Source organism: Eufriesea mexicana, unplaced genomic scaffold, assembly GCF_001483705.2.
Source record: "Eufriesea mexicana isolate 0111107269 unplaced genomic scaffold, ASM148370v2 scaffold1623, whole genome shotgun sequence".
NCBI lineage: Eukaryota > Metazoa > Arthropoda > Insecta > Hymenoptera > Apidae > Eufriesea > Eufriesea mexicana.
This window is the reverse complement of record NW_016909734.1, coordinates 41,025-56,117: the sequence shown is the minus strand read 5'-3', so window position 1 is coordinate 56,117 and position 15,093 is coordinate 41,025. Positions and strand designations below refer to the sequence as shown.

Sequence of the window (15,093 nt, the reverse complement as noted above, 5' to 3'; positions counted from 1 at the left end):
GTGCTTCTGCTACTGTAAAATTATTTGTTTTTTACCTTGATAAAATATTACACATTGTACACAATGAATTGTTAAAACTACTCCTAAACATTTCCTGTTTGTTCCTTTATAAAATATAAATAGTGAAACTTATATATGGTGTCTATTTTTAAAATATGTATAGAAACGGGTAATTTTTCATAAATTCGTTATCATATATTTTAATTTCGTATGCCTAAGATACTTTAAGCACAAAAAATATAAAATTATTTTTGAGAAATTACGTTTCTTAGAAAATTAAAATTTTTAGTTATAGTTAGATATATATACGTAGATAATTTATTTATTATGATTTTTTTTATAATGGAATTAAAACTAAAGAAATATCGATTAATCGCAAGCGAACCGGAAATACTATCGACCATGATTTAACCAATGTTCACCAGATGACGCAGAAGTTTTTCAGGCGTGTCGAAACGCGCTCGCGCTTGCGTCCGTATGTCTTCATCGTGTTCGTTGTGGTGGTCACGGTTGGGAGATAGTGAGTGTGCAACAGTAGAATAGGACTTATTGAGTAACGCGTCATAGAAAGTGAGCGAAAGTGATAGAGTGCTATGATAAAATAGTACGAATGGACAGTTGAATCTCATAATTAAAAGTTTGTAAAAAGGTTTGTTCGCGATAAAGTGTTGAAGAAGTGGATCGTGATTGGTGAATCTTAGACGGCCATAATTGTGCGCCATTCGGTTTCTGGTGCGGATCCGCGCAGCGAAAGGGCAGATGCCCTTACGCGGTTCGTGCTCCCATTGGTGGATACGCGCTGATCTACCCGGATCGACATACTTGACAAGATCCGGTAGTGTTTTTCGTAGCGCATTTTCAAGCTCACTAAATTTACAAAATATAAGAACGAGCGATCAACCATCTCTTGTGGGAGACAAGTCTTTTAGCAGTCAACTCGGTAGTCCGTGTGATCTCTGTCTAGCAGCAACAGTAGCAATCGCAGCGCCGTCAACAACACAACGTCAACGACAACGACGACAGTAGCGCCATCAGCGCGACCGCCATCGTAGCGAGAAGAAACAGTATTCCTTTGAGGAGAGAAAGAAGAAATGCCTGTAGGTTCGCGATCGGTGACGCGACCAAAGATGGAGGCCCTGTTCAGTTTGTAACACGGCAGCCAGGTCTCGTTTAAAGCGCACCAACGGAGCCACGAGCGCTCCTTGAGTCGGCTGCTTAAAGTCGCTTTTGCCCCGTGCTACTTTTCTTCGTGAGCCCTGTGAGGCTAGAGGATGGAGCTACGTGTTGGAAATAAGTACCGGCTCGGACGGAAAATCGGGAGCGGCTCCTTCGGCGACATTTATCTAGGTAACTCTTTACTTTCGACATTTACCTTTTACTTAGATCTCCCCCACCTCTTTACTATCCACCCGTCTACTCACACGACAGTTACATATTTGCCCTACGACACGCATGAACGCGCCAACTCCCCCGTGCACATACACATTTTTTTTTTCTTTTATAACTGCGTGACCGGGCCTCTGGCTTTTTTGTCGTTCTTAGGTACCAATATCTCCACCGGCGAAGAAGTCGCCATCAAGCTAGAATGTATAAAAACGCGGCATCCGCAGTTATACCTAGAATCAAAGTTCTACAAGTTGATGCAAGGTGGTGGTAAGTAAATTTTCGTTCATTATTTACTTTTTGAGTTGATTTTGTGTACTATCGAACATTTTGAAACTTACTGCGTCAGCCGAGAACTGTCAGAATTTTGTGTTTGTTAGACAGCTGGTTGGTCTGGCCACTGAACCTTCTCTCTCTCTCTCTCTCTCTCTCTCTCTCTCTCTCTCTCTCTCTCTCTCTCTCTCTCTCCTTCCTCTCCCCCTCCCCTTTCCTTAGTTCTCCGTTCTTCCTCTCTTTTATCCTCTGTTCTTTGTGACAATAAGGAACTTTACCGTTTCAACGTTTACATATTTATGTTAATCTTGATAAGGTAAATGATTCCAATACAAAATATTTGTATACACGAGTTGTTTATGTCTTCCAAACTTGTCGTGAAATGTGTATAACTAAAATTCATTAATTTCATTAATTAATTAACCCTTTGCGAACGAATGTGGACGAATAATATTTGGAAAATTTTTAACGTTTTGACGCGTGTCGTTCGAATATTTTGAATTTTCGAGACACATTAAGCGCGTCGTTCGTTGTTTACAATCATTATGTGTTTATATGACGTTTTGTTCGAAGAGGCTCGAATGTTTTCGTTTCACAAATCTTATCTACTGTTGGTATTAATTCTTATAAACATTAGATATCTATTCTTGTATACCATTTTTCTGTCTAATTTCAATTTTCAAGGGATAACCAAGAGAATTATTCTTTTGGAAGTTGGCTAAATAAAATTATTGACGGAAAGATAATTGAAATATCCATGACGTTTTCACGACGTTTCTTTGACGAGTATAATATTATTCAACGATCAGCAGTTTTTGGTATGTCAAGAAGGTTAGACGACTTATTATATATAATTCGTCGCGACGATGTCAATTTTAATAGAAAATGGTTTGATATTGAAAAGAAAATGGAGGTTATAATTATTGCGACGCAAGTTCGACTAAACGAAATTTGCATAGAGGCGACTGTTTTGAAGAAAAATAATGCGCTATACAACGAATAAATCAATAAATTCATGTTAACTTGATAAAAAAAGATATTTTTTCTGCCTAAATAAAAGTTCGTTGACGTAAAATAGAATTCATAATTATTCTAATGTATGCTAAGTATATATTATTTCCTCATCGCACGTTCCAGAACCTTTTGTCCAAGCTGATTCTCCCACGTTATAGACGGTTCCATTCGCAAAGGGTTAAATTATATACATTGCTTTTGTTTGTTTTTCCAACAATTTGATAGTAATCAATGATTCAATTATAAATATACACATTATTTTACAAGTTAATCCTGATTTTGTTAATTTATCTAACATTTGCTAATATATCTTCTTAAATGTTAATGTGCAGCCTTATTTTTACAATTTTTGGTGGAATAATAAAATTTGTATTGACAAATTAATGTTCCATTTTGTAAACTTTAATATAATTTAAGCTTAACCTACATCATTGTCAAAAGATATTTGTTGTAACATTTCAGTTGGTATACCAACTGTAAAATGGTGTGGCTCAGAAGGTGACTACAATGTAATGGTAATGGAACTACTTGGTCCATCACTGGAGGATCTATTTAATTTCTGTTCAAGAAGATTTTCTTTGAAAACAGTCTTGCTTCTCGCCGATCAATTGGTAAATAATAGCTTTTTGTTAAAATCAATACATCTGCAATTCTTTCATAAAAATCATGTGTATTCGCTGTTTATTGTTATTCTGATATTTTCTGTTGCTTCAATGGAATGTGTATATAAAACCCTGATGTCGAATAATTTCTTCATATTCATAATAAAAAGTTATGTTATGTTTTGTGCCATTATTTTTATGGTGTTACATTTCTTATTTCAAAACATTGATATTGGTTCATGCTTTAATGGCATTAGTTACACATGTAATATTATCTTGCTTTGTTCAAACAAGATCTCTGATTGTGTCTGTTTCTGTAATATCACTGCAATTACAAGGCATATGTTAGTAATGTTCAAAGTTCACATTGTGATTATAGACAAGTATTTGTCATTCTGTTTTCTGTTACTGAAATAAATTACAATATAAATTACATACTTATCAACTAACAATTGTGTCGGCTGATAGCTAAAGCTTTCTGATCTCAGCAAAAACATTGTTTTAAGTGGAACTAAAAGTTAGTATATAATGTTTTCTCTATAAATAAAATGCTTTTAAGATTCTGTCTAAATATAGAACCAATTCAGTTAAACAAATTTTCCTCTTTCTGTTGAACATTCAGTGCTTATTAATTGGAAATATTTATTTTTATGTTTTTATCACTTCTACTCATTTTGTATTAATTGTAATTATATTGGTGTGCAGTAATTATCAGAAATGACAACAATAAAATCAGTTGAATGCAGCATGACTTCCTTCTCTTCTTTTTTTTTTTTTTTTATTGTATATTGATCTTTTTTTTAGTGTTATTATCTTTTCTTATCTATCTTTTTCTTATTTTTTCTTTTACATATAATCTAACATGTAAAAATAATTCACCAAATCACAAAATATTTTTTTATATTCTGATTTCTATAGATAAGTAGAACGGATTATACTCATAGCCGCAATTTTATCCACCGGGACATCAAACCAGATAATTTTTTGATGGGCTTGGGAAAGAAGGGAAATCTCGTATATATTATAGATTTCGGTTTGGCGAAAAAATACCGCGATGGCCGTACTCACAAACACATACCGTATCGAGAAAACAAGAACTTAACAGGAACAGCCAGGTTTGTTTATTGATATATTGCTTTATTCACTTTAATGTTTTAGTTTCTCTTAATTACAAACAAACATTTATTTATGCATTAACAGATATGCAAGTATTAACACACATCTGGGAATTGAACAATCACGACGAGATGACCTTGAGTCTTTAGGGTATGTTCTTATGTACTTCAATAGGGGTAGCTTACCCTGGCAAGGTTTGAAAGCGGCGACTAAAAGACAAAAGTACGAACGTATTTCCGAAAAGAAAATGTCTACACCTGTCGAAGAATTATGCAAGGGTTATCCTGGTAATTTTCATTTTCCATGAATTATTATTTTTTCGTATCGCTACAGAAATATGATAAAAACAAAATTAGTGTCACTGCTTTGTATTCAAATACAAATCTTAATATTGTAGTAGAGTTCGCCTCATACCTAAGGTATTGTCGATCTCTACGATTCGAAGAAAGGCCAGACTACTCATATCTTCGACAACTCTTCCGGACACTGTTCCATGGACAGGGCTTCACATACGATTATGTCTTCGATTGGAATATGCTGAAATTCGGAAACGTGAGGCAACAAACATTGTCTTCAACGCAACAAACACCGATACAGTCGCAACACACGAACGCGGCGCTGCCTTCTGGGACCAATAACGATCAGGAACGTCGATCTAGGTTGGTGTTTCGGCCGTGACAGAAGGAGCAGTATATTCGCGGACTGCAAACCGTTTACATATGAAATTAGACGTGAAAATGCTAGCAATCGCAGCTCTCTACTATGCCGTCTTTCCATGCGTATAAATAGCATGGTCATTTCATTACCCGGTGCATTCTATTCTTAGCGGGTGGGTCAATGATTCGGGAAATAGTCGTGTTTAACAACACGAATAACCAAATAGATCCGAGTTCTTTTTTCTGACATATCTGTATTCTGTTTTGATCCACTGTCTTTCTTTCGTTTTATAGAATCCAGTAGAACAATTTTGAGGTATTAAAGATAACAAATTTCTTAAACAAATGATTCTGTAATCGATTAGTACACTGTGTTAATTGTTTACTGTTATAAACGTATCTTTCTTTACAGGCCCTACGCACGGCAGTGTTTAGCAAACATATCAGTGGGACCGGTGGCCCCGACTGTGGGTGGAACTACGCTCTTCGCGATCAGGACAATCAGGAGAGCGATCTTCAAGGTAAACAACAGTTCTACCCAAAATTATGTTCTAAGCCGGTTATAACCAAGCAAAATATGCGAGTCGTAGTCGAACATCCGCAGCTTAGTGGCAACGAAACGCCACGCGCGAATCCGTGTCAGTTTAGTACATTTAAATCGTCACCGGTTAGAACAGCACCGGAAGCATCCCTGGACATTGCGGGCCTTAATTTAGGACCCCGCGAACAAACCTCGAACCGTGCCGAGTTAAACTATAGTACGTCTCGCGACTATTCTGCGACCAGATTGCCTGATAGTAGTCCGAATGCGTCGTTTCGTCAACCAGACAAACAGAGTTATTTTTTTCAATCGTATAAAGCTGAGAAAGACATAGATTTTGAGATAATGATGTTCGATCGTCTTACGCGTGATGAGAAAAAAGTTGACCACGGAGACAATGTTGCGGCATCTGGAGGCTCCTTGAACTGTTTCGGTGGCTTAGACAAGGATAAAAGCGGCGCTGATCACGATGACAAGAAGCAAAAAGGTTCTACGCTCGCTGGTCGACACCATGTTTCAAACCATGATGCTCGCCGTGACTCTGGAAATGTAGAATTCCTCGAAAAGGAGGGCGAGATCTTCAAGATAAGCAGCAGCGAGTTGTTGCAAGAGGCATCCGCCAAGAAAAAGAGGAACTTTTCTTTCAGTAACAAAGAGAAAACACACAGAAGCTTGGAGTCGTTAGAAAGGAGTATAGATCTGTCGGCAAAGGACTCGAAGAGTTTGGATCTGCTATTCGAGGAACGACCGAAAGCATTTTTTCACGGGAAGCAAAGAAGCCTGGATTCTTCCCAAAAGTCAAAAAAGTCCATGGACTCGTCCGTGAACAAAGCGCGAAAGCGGCCGAATTTCTTTCAACGTGTTCGAAGAAGCTGGCATTTTTTACTCATGCAGCGCAGAATCAAGCAAAGAAATAAATACGAACGGCCACTGAGCGGTCGAGAGAAATGCGAATATTTTTTGCGCCGCCTCCATAAGAACGACTGCTCCGAACGTGCCTCAAACTTGCCGATCAGTCGTCCGCACACTGAGCTTGATCTCGATTTTTTCTCTAAGCCAGATGATACGAATAACAAAGGCGAACTGATTTTGAACGAACAGAAAGACGAAAAAGAGATTACAGTTTTATTAGAAAATGGTGGCACATTTCGCGTAATGGAGGAGGAAAATAAATTACCTGTGGAAGATATCAATGATAAGGCAGCTGAAGACAATAACGTAGAGAAGCCTCCGTTGATCACTGAGAATGACGTTACTCGAAAATTACAAGAAGTGATTGGGACTGAAAAGAAAGAGCATATCGTGGATTGGGTAGTCACGATTGCGAATTTAGACGCTTTGAGTCATGCTACCCGCTCGAATGAATCTGCGGGTTATGGTATATTACACGGTACCCTTGGTATCTTGAAGGGTATCCTTTTTGATATTTTCCTCTGTGTATGTATCTAAATTTATGTTATATACGCAGTCTATATTTATGAAACACTTACATCACGCACCGAGTAATCTTTGTTATTAATATTGATATTTTTTGTATGTTGTTATGCCAAGAATTTTTTATACTTTTCGTGACCGTGTCAGGCCCAACAAGGTTCAATCCCCCATGTTTCCATCACTCGGGACAGGTGAGAATTATGACACGAAATATCACAATGGGCAAATATTACTGAATCTGCTATTGCACCAATACCACCTCTATTGTTTAGAATTAGGATTAACTCCATCTTTTCCCATGACCTGAAAACATCGACATTGCGATCCATGTACCTATACTCGTCGGGTTGTGTCGTAGAATCTGTTTCAAAGTATTCGTTTTTCTAAACTCCGTGAGCTTTCAACTATATTCTACAAGTATTTTTCATAAATTAGAATTACCATTTAAGCAAAGCAAAAAAAATATACTCGTTAGATTTGTTATTTTCTACTGGATGAATTTTTCGATCTCTATAACTATTTTTAAGATAAGATACTTTTACCGTGTATCACTGCCATTTTCGAATCTCCTTAAAAAAAAGCTCGATATTTTTCGATACTTCTATTTTTTCGTCCGCTGGCCACGAAACATCCCACCGTTACCATTCAATCACTTTCCGATCGATATAAAAGTTTCACGCTCGAAATCACGAAGTATCATGTGGCAAGTATAATACGCGGACCCGTCCTATATATTCTGACTGCCTTTTATAAAACGCCTTTACATTAACGACTGACTAAACGTAAGCGACGAACGACCCTCGTCAAATGTACAGAGAGCCAAAACAAATAATCCATCGAATGGCATAACAACGTACCGCATACATACATGATCGATCGATGTATAATCGTAGTTCGCGTAAAGAGGAGGTAACTCTGTTAGTTAACGAGACACGTATTCAGCAAGTCTATATATTTTCATATAATCGTGTTACGTAATATTACCAAATACTACTCGCGTGTCGCGGCGTATGTATCTTTATATAGCGAGCAAACCTGCGGCTAAAACGTTCAAACGATGTCTACTTGGACGACGCGATATTTATCTCGTCCCCTATCGATACGTTTACGCGTTGAATACGTAATGTTTTACTCTATCGTGCGAAAGGTTCACGTTTTCGTGAATTTACACGCTTTCGAGGCACGTTTCTATTTGGAACGCAAAGGACGACGATCATCTTTCAATATGGAGATCGCGGGAGACGCGAAGTGGTATGCTTATCGAACGTGTTGCGTTTCGAGTCGCAACGCGGCCAGATGGCGCTGCTGTCCGATCAGTGAAAGGGACTCGCGTGTCGTATCGAAACGCTTTAGTCCAGAAAAGAAATTCGATCTAATTTTCGTAAGACAAGTAATTTCTACGTAATTTTTATATCGTCGAGAGTTAGTTTTGTAAGGCATCGTATTTTCTTTTTCAATCATTACACGCATAAATATCTCTAGTTAGAGAAGCTCGAAACGCACAATAGTCGTTTATCATCGAATCCGACTATCATGACCGGCCTCGGAGTTCGCTTTAATTGCTATTTTCAATCGTCATCTCGGCTACGAGCGCGATCAGTTCTCGAAATTTCATCTCGTAAAAGACATAACACACGGGGAAGTATATAAATTAAGCATTCGGATTGAAAATGAAGGTATTGAATGCGAACTGCGAGGCTGACGATTTTGCTCGCACCGAACTTGCATCGTAATTAACGGATAGCTTTATCAGACATTGTCACGTTCGTTTATATCGACAGTTTTCCGATTGTTTCGCCGTGTTACTTGGCAATCATTGTAATCGTCCACGGCGCTTTCTGTCCTTGTCGCGTTCATTTGCTGCTCTTTCTTTAAGAGGAAAAGAGAAAGAAGATGGTTTCCCAAGCAATAAACCAAAAAAGAAGATTCTTTCATCGATTCGTTAGGGACCTCGTTAGTTGATCATTTTCGAATCACGAATATAATTTAAAAAAATATAAATTAACATTTTTTCGTAGCTGCGGACGTGTTACGTGTCGTTTTTGGGATTCCGGCGCGATGGAAGAAGCAAGAATCGTTTCACATGAGAGGATTAAACGCCAAGAAATGGACAGATCTCTCAAAATTTCACTGTCGGTCATTTATCACGGGGTTGTTGCAAAAAGGATGTTAATCTTTTTATTACCAGTATTTTGTTCAATATTTCGTTTAACATACCGTCTCATTTATAACCCCATTGGTTTTTGCAGTAACCCCTTTGTGCGCGATGCCTGCACAACAACATTGCATTGTCTTTTTGTTTGAAAAGCACAGTTATATTCGTCGTCGCAATAAAATCTCTCATATACCCTCTGTTCACAGTGAATCGTTTGCTCGCTTGTTCGCAGTGACCGATCTCGATCCGACGAAAGGAAGCCCCTCGAGATCCCAGAAAGGTTACCAAAGCTTAGATAGAGACGCTAAAACATAGTTTTCTATTTCCTCTAGACGCGCGAATCGCAGTCTCGAGGGCTTCTTTCGTTCGACAGGTCCTCTGAAACTCTGACGTTCGGTGACTTCTTCCTAAACGCTGGGTCCTCAACATCGTCGTTATTTTCTCCTCGATTACGTATATTTTTCTCTTTCACTTTTCTCTCTTTATATCTCTATCAGCTGTTCTCCTCCTGTATTTCTTTCTCATCCAGGTAGCCTTCGCAATTGTGCATCTGTTTGTAATCATTCTATTTTTTAATTGATAGTGACGATGGTGATGATATGATGATGATGATAATGATAATGATGATGATGAAGAGAAAGTAGCAAATAAATGTTTTTCCATTCAAGGACTGGTCTCTTTATTTATTTCACCACACGACATTGTCGATAATCCTCGTCAAAATTTTCTTCTCACTTGGCTTGAATGGAAAAACGTCACCTCGACTTGATCACGATCGCGGATATCTATTTTATTTTATTTACTTATTTTTTTTTTCGATCCTATCGCATCATCTGTCTTCATGAAAACGCATCGCATTTTTTTTTTTCGTCTTTTTCCAATTGGTACACATTTTGTCGACCTAGAATTTTTTCCATTTCAACTGCCAAGCGTGAAATGCCGTGCATCGTTCCCTCATCGTCTGGTCGACGTCTCCTTGCGATCGATTAACGACTCCTGCGCGATAAAAGAGGGAAAAAAAGAAATATATCAGAATCCCATCGCGTCGTGTCGAGTATGTCATTCGGTGACTTTCTTCGTCGCGTCATGAAAGGAAAGTCGAGTCATAGAAGAAAGCTTTTACGGGAAAAAAAGCAGAAAATATTTAGAAAAAGAGAAGACTTCTTACGCGAACTCTGATCCTCAGGATGACCGTTATTCGCGTAATTACGCTTCGTCGAAGAAGTGCGACAATGGCTATGCAGTATTACGTCTGAATACCTTGGGTATCGATTTTTCCTTAGCTGCGCCAGTTAATCAACAAAGAAACACGTTATTATCGTCTTCAATCCAAGTTCGATACTTGGTAACGTGATCGATAGAGTTCAAGGAAGCGGTGCGATATATTTACACGTGCTTTTTATTCCGTCACCTGCAGCGATAGGGTAAATCGTTCATAAATATTTAGCCGTGTTCACACGACACGGAATTGCACGGTAGGTCGATTAGATCTCGGTGATTCCTTGAACTATATTCGGGTGGTCGTCATGCTTCTCGAACGAGCGACATACCATCTGAAAACTCGTACGTGATGCAAGATTCGCATATGGTAGGTATAATGTGCGTGCTACAGTCACCTAAGACACTTTTACTTTTGTAATGCGAGTGTTCTTTCTATTTTCTTGGTTCCTCCCTCTCCACAACGTTGCATGATCATAAATATCATTCCACGAGGATCCATTAACTAATTAAGTCGTCGAGGTGATTCAAATCTTCACCACCACCACCTGTTATATTTTTCTTTTGTAATTGCCAGAACCAGTCGTCCAATAATGTGGATTTTGAGAGCCTAAAATGGAAAATTGTTTTTAAGAACTTGAAAACCTTTATCTTTAGTATTTCTAATACTTTAATTTTAATACTCTTACCAGGGAGAATGAAATTGAGAAAAGATATAAATGGAAGAAGGTAGAGTAGAATATTGGAGAGTCAAATGTCCAGGGACTGCATGAATGATAATAGTCTGCCTAACTCCTCAAATATGAGCCTTCCATGAGCTGAATCGATTAACTCAACTTCTTGTATCTTCAAAAATTTTAGTGTCAAATTATTTGATAGATACCCAACTTTCTACACTAAACCAAATTATTATTCATTTAAGTAGAGTTAATCCATTTGGCAAAGCTCATATAGATAATTAAAATAATTAGAATAATTAAATTGTACATAAAAATAGAATTTTTTACGCTATTCATTTATCGTTAGCGAAGCAAAAATCACAGAACTCGAGAAAGAGAAAAAATGTCGGTATTGATGCATTGTTTGCTTTTTGCTGGTCTCTTTCAGCGTCGAGCGCAGGTGGCCAGGAACGAAGGGTCAGCATGAGGTTGCACCGTAGGGATGCAGCTGCAGGGGAGATGCAACCGAAGACCAAGTGAGTTGCTATATCACGCCAAAACGTCACCGCGGATAAAGCACCTAAGTATAACTCGCTCTGCTAGCATTTAGGGAGTGGTCTTTAACTGTCGTAGTCTATCTCGTAACCGGTCCTGTCGTAATTGTACCGATCGTGTGTGAACACGACCTTAATGTTCTGGTGTCTCGTCCACGAAGCTTCTCTATACGATTAACATTCGGTTCTTGACTCGGTACTATGGCGAACGTTTAACCCTTTGCACTTAATCCGTTGTCTTTCACAGTTCCAATCTTTTAATACCGGTCGTTTGCGCCCTCACTTCACGCCATTTTCGGCTGTTCTTATGCAAACTAACGTTGGAACAAACGTAATCTTGTGATCCAAAATGTCGATTCGAGTGTGAACGATTAAACGTTCGGGTCTGTTCGTCGCAATGATCGCACCGTAAGATCGAAAACAGTACGTGTACTCATGTTGTTTGGTTTCGGTACACTTGTACAAATTAATCGAGCTTGTTACACTTGGTGCTGCCATTAGAGATTGCATGGAACGTTGCACAGAGTACGGGCAAACATCGCATCGCAAGTGAAGTTTCACGAGATCTCTTGATCGAAGCTACAAGTTTCTTCTATCACGTCACGGTTCGTCACGGTGCTCGCACCATTCGTGAATCGTTCGAACGGAATGCGACGATCTAGTAGAGTGCTGTACCTTTCATCGCGTGTCTCCACGTGTCTGCCCTTTGTATCATTTAGCTTGCACATACGTCACGTTTCCTTCTTTCGTTTACGCTTTTGCATCATCGAATCCCGGGTGTGATTAAAGTACAAGAAGTTTATACAGACACGATAAAATCGATTCCTTGTCTTGGAAGAATTTTGTAGAGAAAGACCGGAAAAAAAGAAAAGAACGAATTGCGTCGAGTACATTTCGTAATCGATATAAACTCAGAGAACAGTTGCGTAACTAATTTTTTGATCGAACTGTGATTCGCTGTAAAAAGATTCTTATGCTTGCGAACTAGATATCGACGATGGATGTCAGTGTTAGTTGCATTGAGCTCTAATTTGGCAGGTCACTTTTTTGGTAGATTGGTGTCTTGATACCGTGGCATGGTTCTTCCTCGATCGACGGAGATCTGGGGAGAAGTTGAGAGAGGAGAGGGAGTGCACTTTTTATGCCATTTGGAAAGAATATTGTATTTCTTTATTACCTGGCTCTTTTTCCAATCTGTTCTATTCTTTCGTTGTATTCGTTGATTCATTTCGTACATTCCGTTCGATTCAAAACGCTTCCATTTCCTATATTTTTCTCCGATTGAACGGTAAAAGGATAGAGAAGTAATAAAATATAAGGAGAAAAGAAAAAGGTTCTTTCCAAATGCGACATCTACTTGCCTGCTATATCGGGGTGCACTGGGATGGTTTTTCCTTTGTCACATTTCAAAAATACGTCTTTGTATATTATTTTGCATAATAAGCAAGCGAGAACGAGCGCGACAGAGTCACTTAATGGCTTCTGTCCTTCACGCTCGTGGGCCGGTATCCCTTCTATAATTTCGTCTTCACTTCCCCCACCACGTATTAGCAATGCGAGTCCTGGATTCGCCGCGTGAACGCTGCGAACGATACTATCGAATTTGTCGATCAAGATCGACTAACAATCGATTCTCTGTTTGCCTCTCTCTGTTTGTTGGTATATCGTATCGGACGATCTTGACTGACGAATCGTGTGCATCGTTTGTGTTTATCGGAATGCCCAATGTCGATCAGAAAAGTGATCGGGGAATCGAGTCGCGTGTTACGAAAGAACTTTCTGCGCTCAGCTCTCGAGATATCCAGCGGCACGTGTTGCGAATAGGAGCGTAACGGAAAAGTGAGGGAAGCGGTGCGCTGGTTGGAGGGTTATGAAACTGCGCTTGGCAACTGGTCGACCCACGTTATCGCACGACGCGTAACTTCTCGACGATTATTTATTGTAAATACAATTACGTTTTTATACGTTAGAAGTGGGTTAAGAGCTATCGATTCTTTGGTTTTCGTATGTCGTTCTCTATTAACCCTGAACCATCTTGGTGGGTGGTCGTAGAAGATATAGATATTCGAGTGAACTTTGTTCGATTTTTATAGAAAAGCAAACGGAGCATGTGAAATCGGCTGGACTGACATTTGGTTTTGCAAAGAGTCGTGGGGTTCTGGTCAAGCTGTAGGTCAAACGTAAATGTTAACGGGACTTTCGAACGATTGTTTTTATCTCTTACGGGAAAAGGAATAAGCCGGTTAATTATTCGATGATATTATCTCGATAATAATAATAACGGAACGCGGAAGTTACTTCTCGTTTCAAGCCGGTGGCTGATGGTCTTAGAAACAGAGCGTGTACCGAACAATGGAGATTGAACGGATGCTTACAAAAATAGTGACTCAATTAGGAATTGTTATCCTTGCACAGTGGTATGGTATTTGAAACTCGGCGGGGTTCCTGTTGAAACAATTCGACCAATGAACGCGACGGAACTTCGTTAATGTTCCTCGCAGTGACCAATGGTTAGCTGTACAAATAAAAATCGTGTTATCGCCCTGATGTATTGTTACAGTGTTATATGCACTCTATCCAAGGATGATAAATACAAAGTTCGTTGATCGGGTTTATTTAAAAATCGTTTCTTGTGATTGTTTTATCGGAAGTGGTATTTACCGTTAGTTAAACGGTCCCAGCTACATTCTCCACTGTTTATTCATCGTTTAACATTATTGTAAAAAATTCAACGTCAGATTAATGGCACTTGCAATTAATATTGTCAACTTTCAAGCTGTGCAAACTGATTGATATTTCATCAACACTATAAGTGACTTTATCAGGGAAGAGTGGGTATACAAAGTTCAAGGCAAAATTGAGGGTTAATAGAGATTACGACTCTCCTGTAAACATTTGTATATACTGTACTTTTAACGCCGCAAACATTTGCGGAAAGCTGAAAGTGCATTCGACGCCCATGAAATTCCTCGCATTGGGTATACCGATACTCTAAATCAGAATATTTGAGGGTTGTGCATGCACGTATGCACGTTTCTTTCCTTTTTTTGTTCGTTTTTGTTATTTTTCTTTTCTTTTATTCTCTCTCTCTTTCCTTCTCTCTTTCTTTCTCTCTCTCTCTCTCTCTCTCTCTCTCTATTTCTCTCTCTCCCCTCTCTCTCTCTCTCTAAATATTTTGCCGCGTGAAAGTGGTACACGATACCTGATATTTAACGTCGTAGAAAAAAAGGAATTAAATTAAAAAAAAAAAGACAAAAAAAAGAAAATACGAAATTCGGTATCGAGATTCACTGGAATTCCGCTTTATGTTCTTTCGTTGACTTTTTTTCAGGTAACCGAAAGCTAAGACACTAATTCTAAATCGCAAAAGTAGGCAAAGAGGGGGCGAAAGTAATCTCCTGTGCCACGGTAGCGGACACCGGCGAAAAAACTGAAATCGTGGATTAAAAACATTTATATATATATACATATATATATATATATAAAAA

The 15,093-nt window shown here is 38.6% G+C and overlaps 1 protein-coding gene and 1 long non-coding RNA gene across 4 annotated transcripts in view; one reads left to right on the top strand and one right to left on the bottom strand.

The window, feature by feature from the left end:
* The first annotated feature begins 476 nt into the window (after positions 1-476).
* The window catches only part of LOC108548520 (casein kinase I), a 25,716-nt gene continuing 11,099 nt past the window's right edge, over positions 477-15,093 (top strand). The window contains 9 exon segments of the mRNA XM_017901510.1: positions 477-1,347; positions 1,543-1,653; positions 3,133-3,281; positions 4,191-4,387; positions 4,473-4,675; positions 4,786-5,047; positions 5,457-5,524; positions 5,527-5,565; positions 11,500-11,587. Coding sequence (XP_017756999.1) covers positions 1,272-1,347; positions 1,543-1,653; positions 3,133-3,281; positions 4,191-4,387; positions 4,473-4,675; positions 4,786-5,047; positions 5,457-5,524; positions 5,527-5,565; positions 11,500-11,587 — 1,193 coding nt within the window. The 5' untranslated portion in view covers positions 477-1,271.
* Positions 9,045-11,167, bottom strand: LOC108548522 (uncharacterized). 3 transcript variants are annotated; one of them, XR_001890266.1, is made up of 5 exons: positions 11,082-11,167; positions 10,791-11,002; positions 10,343-10,727; positions 9,978-10,170; positions 9,045-9,724 (listed from the first exon to the last, which is right to left on the bottom strand). It is a non-coding gene; the product is annotated as an uncharacterized LOC108548522 (long non-coding RNA). The 3 variants fall into 3 exon arrangements; XR_001890265.1 differs by having other exon boundaries at positions 10,343-11,002; XR_001890267.1 differs by having other exon boundaries at positions 10,435-11,002.